At 32.8% G+C, this 6,532-nt stretch overlaps 1 protein-coding gene across 1 annotated transcript; it reads left to right on the top strand.

Moving 5' to 3' along the window:
* The first annotated feature begins 712 nt into the window (after positions 1 to 712).
* Positions 713 to 3,229, top strand: LOC142554721 (polygalacturonase At1g48100-like). Its single transcript, XM_075665390.1, has 6 exons — positions 713 to 1,336; positions 1,448 to 1,615; positions 1,701 to 1,745; positions 1,856 to 2,063; positions 2,144 to 2,225; positions 2,642 to 3,229. Exons 1-6 carry the CDS (start codon positions 944 to 946, stop codon positions 3,141 to 3,143), a joined length of 1,398 nt encoding a protein of 465 aa, XP_075521505.1. The 5' UTR covers positions 713 to 943; the 3' UTR covers positions 3,144 to 3,229.
* The last annotated feature ends 3,303 nt before the right edge of the window (positions 3,230 to 6,532 follow it).

Below are 6,532 nucleotides of genomic sequence, written 5' to 3'. Positions count from 1 at the left end.
TTCTTTTAAGCTATATGTAGTTCTTGCTAAACTAGGGCAAAGGACAAGTCTACGCACTAGGGGACAAAACTAGTAGACTAAAATAACACTTAATTTTAAGTGTCTTGCTGCCACTGACAAATTTCTTCTGGGATAGGAATACATGCTTCTAATTATACATTTGTCCTTTTACGAAGTTGGTTTTCTGTGACGTCAAATTTCGATTTTAGTATGTTATTTTTATTTATTTATGGTTTTGGTCATTTTTACGATATCTCTATTTTAATAACATAAAGAATCAAAACTATAATAGTAAGTAAAACCATCGAATAATTCCGTTCGATAACTCGTCATAAAACATGTAACCAAACTGATATATAGTTCGTTTACGAAATTTGTAGACTTGATCGATACCCGTTGTCTGGATGGAGTGGGTCGGCCGTACTTAAATATCACAACACACCACTAAGAAACCGCCCCCTCCAGAAAGTACCTTTATCCCACTCATAGTTCTTTTTCTGTTTGTTAAGGATATTCCATTCCACTCATAGTTCTTAGTACTAATCAAAAGGTTTTTTATTTTTCATCCCAAAAAACCAAAAAACAAAAATAAAAAAAGCAATGTTTTCACGAGCAAATAAATTTAAAAAAAACAAAGAATAAAGCAAGTTGCTAATCTATTATTCTAAGTGGTCACAACTGCACTTGACAACTTCCTTTAACTTCCCAAAACGTGGATTCAAAGCCTATAAAATTCTATAGCACCCACTAAAACAAGACGAAAGTTGATTCTTGAGCTCAACTTTTGTACTCGAACTTCACTTCATTCTATCCCAATTTCAAAGCCTAATCACTTTAGCATTGCATGCGCATGTTATTTATAAGAAGTGGCCAAGTTGTCTGGTTTCTCTTGGTCTTTTCTTAACTATATAAGCCAGTTTCGGGGCAAAATCTTGGGTTGATCATGGAGTTAATGTTGGGATATTTTGTCTTGTTTTTTGGTATCTCTTTATGTTTTTGTTCTCTTACAGCTCAATGCAGGACTTTGGAGTACTCGGAACTGACGAATTATTGCGAAGTTTCTCATATTTCGGTGTCGCCTTCTCCTGCGCCAGAGGCTGCTGCTTCTGCACCGGCATCAAGCGAAAACTCACTGGATTCTGTACAAGTTTTCAGTGTGTTATCATATGGTGCTGTAGGAGATGGTGAAACAGATGATACACAAGCGTTTAAGACGGCTTGGGATTCGGCTTGCCAATTTGAAAGTTCGGCGGTTTTTCTTGTTCCTAAGCACTATCAGTTCATGATACAATCTGCAATCTTCACGGGCCCTTGTAAGAGTTCTCTCGTTTTCCGGGTAATGCTCACATTTTCTCAAATATAATATTTTATAATTTTTCTTTGAAATGATATTACTTCAGTGTAAAATTCTCTTTGGAAAATGTTTTCTTTCGTTATGACATGCAAGATCGAAGGAAGTATGATGCCACCAGACGGACCTGATTTGTGGCCGACGAAACTCAGCAGACGACAATGGCTCGTTTTTTACCGAATCAATGGAATGTCGATGCAAGGAGGTGGACTCATAGATGGCAGAGGAGAAAAGTGGTGGGATCTTCCTTGCAAACCTCACAAAGTAACTTCAATTTCTTGCTTAGAAATTTTTATAAACTTATCAATCTTTTCTGTATGATGACTTACTAGAAGTTATAACTTAACAGGGTGTTAATGGTTCGACTTTGCCTGGTCTTTGTGACAGCCCAGTTGTAAGTTCAGGACAGTAATGTGTTCCGTAAAAAATGAGACCATAGTTTTACAATATCTTCGATCATTTTCGAACTTTACTCAACAACGTTGTCATGTTTCTTGATTCTAGGCCATAAGGTTCTTTTGGAGCTCAAATTTGACGGTACAGGGGATTAAAATCAAGAACAGCCCACAGTTCAATATTCGCTTCGATAACTGTCACGACGTTTACATCGATTCACTCTATGTAAAAGCTCCTTCTGGAAGTCCAAATACAGATGGGATTCACGTAGAGAACACCAATAATGTGAAAATACACAATTCAGTCATTTCTAACGGTAAATCTCTCAAACTCTTGTAAGGTTCTACTCCATTTTCGCCATTTATTTAAAACATTTTTGCTCTATATATTGCCTAGGGGATGACTGTGTTTCCATCGGAGCTGGTTCTTTTAATGTAGATATAAGGAATATAACTTGTGGTCCTAGCCATGGAATAAGGTACATTCCTTTGACATTTCTTGATGTATCTCCCTTTGTTTTGTGGAACTTTCACCTTTTATATTACTCAAAACATGCAACATTTTAACCTTACTTGACACTATAGCCACCACAATTTCTTTCTTGAGAACAAAGAATTGTGTACAAAAGTTGCCTTTATCTTGTGGGCAGTGACCAATGGTCCCAAAAGTTCTACCTCTCCCTGTTTGATCATTTCAACGGAAAACAATGATCCCCTCTGCTGTCCCAATTCCGCAGCAATATGAATGGATACTTTTATAAACTAGGTTAATTATACCGGGGCTCATTGCGCAAACGCCTAGCTTCGTGGGCCCGGAGCGTGACATGATAACGTGAACCAACTTATCTCACAAGTTTGGTTGTTTTTAATGTCTATTACCATCTGCTCTATGCAGCATTGGCAGCCTTGGAGTCAGGAACTCGAGGGCATGTGTTTCGAACATCACGGTAACTGACTCGACTATTAAGCACTCAGACAACGGAGTCAGGATCAAGACATGGCAGGGTGGATTCGGAGCTGTGTTGAATGTCAAGTTCGACAACATTCTTATGGACACCGTGCGAAATCCAATCATCATCGACCAATATTACTGCGACACAAAGAAATGCTTGAATCAAACTTCTGCAGTTTACATCAGGGACATTTCATACTCCAGAATCAAGGGAACATATGATGTTAGAAGCCCAGCAATGCGTTTAGCCTGCAGTGACTCCATACCGTGCACGAATATTTCGATTTCGGATATCGAACTCTTTCCTGCTCAGGGACAGAGATTCTTGGATCCATTTTGCTGGAATGCTTATGGAGATATGAAGACAATTACCGTCCCACCAGTTTTTTGTTTGTTGGAGGGGTCTCCACAGTCTTTACCTGCTAATGATGTTGATAAATGCTGATATATATCTTCTTATGATCATCATATATATATATATATGGTAAACTTGTATCGTTTTTTTTTTTTTTGTGATTACCAAATTTGTGCTAGTTGGAGCAATATATTTTTCACCACAACTATGTTAACCCTTTTGGAGGAAACCAAACTTAATAAATGGTTGTGTTTTTCTTATATAAATGCAATCAATAACGATTATTGATTGTTTACTTTAAAAGAAATATGCTTAATTTCGCTGAAATTAATTGATATATTTTTACCAAATTGGAGTTTGTTGGTAGAGCGATCGAACCGAGGTGCTTGAGCTGATGTGCTGTTTAAAATATTTGAGTTGCAACATTAATATCAGCTATAGCTTTTGGTAAAGCGGCAACCGTTTGGTCCTACAAATGGTATCTGAGTCAAGGTCACGAGTTCGATTCTCATTGATTGCAAAGAGTGCAATTATTAGGAGGGAGATTATTGGGAAATTAATATATACTAGTGCACCGGTGCACGCGTTGCGTGCTTGTAAAATATTTTTTATAATTCATTTGATTTATATTTAAATGAGGATAATATAATTATAAGAAATAGTGAGGGACTACAATGTACTTTTGATATATAAATTAAAAAAATAAATTGAAAAATAAAAAAATAAAAAAATGAACTCAATAAGAATTGAATCTATAACCTAAACCCAAAAAACAACTATTTTATCCGCTGAACCACATATAACTTGCATTAAAATTTTAACATTTTATTAATATATATATAATTATTAAAACAGACCATGACACCAAAGTTAATTACTCTAAGTGTCTCAAACTTAATATAATAGTATAGATATATATTTGTGTTGTTCTGATTATAAATATGTATTTACATAAATATATTGAATAAACTAAAAATATATAAATACTAAATAATAATAAAATTAAGTGATAATTATTAGAGTACAAAATTGTATAACTAAATTATTTGAATGAATAATGTCATATGTACATTCAATTTTTTTACTTGCTTTACTATAAATTTATTTTAAAATTTCATTATTATAAATGATATTTATCATGTATCTTGATATATTAAATTATTAAGATGATTTTTAAAATTTATCTAGTTCATATTATACCAAATATAACAAAAAAATTAAAAAAAATACATTAAATAAGATTTGCATTTTCAATATCTAGCCCACCCTATTTTAAAATCTTGGCTATGCCCTTGTTCGATGTAATCATTGTCTCTGCTTCGTAGAGCGATCGAACCGTGGGTTTGAGCTGATGTACGGTTTAAAAGGTGTGAATTGCACAATTACAATCAACTATATTTTTTGCTAAAACGAAAAACGTTTGATACTACGGAGTCCATTGATGTCTTCCTTCGAGAAAACAATTAAACCAAATGGCCAAAATGACCTTTACATGTGACACACCCAAGCAAGTACTTCGGGGATGCCATCACCAAATTGCTGTGTCGTAGGTGGCTCAAATTGTTAGGTGGGGTATATCCGAATCCGATCTATTAACTATGCTTGCTCATGCTCCATTGTAGCATTTTCAAGCGTTGAAAGTAGCTTATTGGACAAATGTAGAAAATGAAAGTAGCATCCATCTATGAACAGTAGAGGCCATATACTTGTAAAACCAAAAAATGGATTTGTAGAGCAGTAGAGCTGCGATGTTCACAGCAATATTTTCATAACTGAATCGAATCATTTTAAACGATTCAATTGGTCTGACCGAAAAATCGTTATATTATATAAAATAATAATATTATATCATAAATAATATATTTTAAATTATAAAAAGTTTAAATGTATATATAAATAATAAAGAATATATATTTATACATATTTAAAATCTGGAGAAAAAATATTTGCCAAATTTTAAAACATAAATAACTATATACATATTGTTAGATCAATTTTTCATAATTTATTTTGTTGTTAATAACGAACAAAGTTAAACTGCGAAAATTACGATGATCGACCTGTCCGGTTGCCCCCAAAAAATTATTCAGAATCTACACAACCTTTCGCAAAGGGTAAGAGACAGCTCTTTAGAAACAACACATTGTTCCATGATGCGTTTTCATGAAAGGGTGCATGGTTTCATGAAGAGTGCATCTGTTATGAATCAATGTTTCATTTCTCTATATATGACATCATTAGTTCAAGAAAAACATTCAGATTCAGATTTGATTTAGTCACTCAAAAAAGTCAGAAAAATCTTCATTGTATCCTGAGAGAAATTTTTTGTATCCCTGTGACTAAAGCGAGGGAGAAAACATTTTTTAAAAGAAAATATTGCAAATGTGCCTTGGAGTTCATTCACATTTTTCGAAATAATCTCACAACACATATAATCAAAATATCAGTTATAAATTAAACAAATTATATTATTACTAAAATAATATTTTTAACATGTCTAAATTCCAAATATTCATGTATATATAACAGAATATTAAACTTAAAAGATTTAAAAAGTTATTTTCAAAAAAAATCGAAAAACCAATTGAATCGAATTTTCAATTCATAGCCGGTTCGACAAGTTTTTGACCAATTTTGACTGTTAAAACGGCTTTTTATAGTGACCAGACCCGTGGCCAAATTGGTCGGTCTGATCTGGTTATGAAAACACTGGTTCAGGGGCACCTAACCTAATGCATCAATCCGACACTGCCTAGGAACTGCTAATCAAGTGGCTCACGAAATGGCTCGAAGAAGTTTCCATAGTCGGAGTGATTTTGAGTTTAATGATTCTACTCCTCTATTTCTGAACAAATGTAATCACCCCTTGATTTATAAATGAAATTTCTCTTGTCTTCAAAAAAAAAAAATAAACAAATGGATTTAAATAAATAGATAACATCCAGAACTTTTTAATTCTCAATTAACCCGAAATATAGAAAAAAAAATGTTATCAAATTAAATTCACCGGCGAAAGTACACATTGAAAAAATAATTACTTGCTCGATGAATTTTTATCTGAAAGCTGAGAACATAAATTTAATTTTTAAAAAGAAATTCTCATTCAAGAAAAAGAAATAATGACTAATTACATTGTAAAAAAGAAGTAATATTCCCAATTTATTCGAATCTTCAACAGAATCTCAAATGCTTTTAACGTACTATTTTTATTTTATTTCTAAACGTACAATTATTTGTATCGAATAAGTGGAGGGGGTCTAGAGTTTGTATATAATGTGTTGTGATATTTTTACTCTTATATTTTTTGTTGAATCGATTATGTCTTTGTAACTATGCATCGATGATCAATTTTGGTATTTCTCCTCCAAATCATGTGATTAAATTACTGATATCATTGTTAAATTTTTACAATTAAAAAAATCTTCATGACATGCACATATTTCTAACAATGAAATTATACAAATTTAATAATAATATCA

This window comes from Primulina tabacum, chromosome 8 (assembly GCF_025594145.1).
Source record: "Primulina tabacum isolate GXHZ01 chromosome 8, ASM2559414v2, whole genome shotgun sequence".
NCBI classification, from domain to species: domain Eukaryota; kingdom Viridiplantae; phylum Streptophyta; class Magnoliopsida; order Lamiales; family Gesneriaceae; genus Primulina; species Primulina tabacum.
The sequence above is the reverse complement of the archived record's forward strand: the minus strand, read 5'-3'. Positions and strand labels throughout refer to the sequence as shown.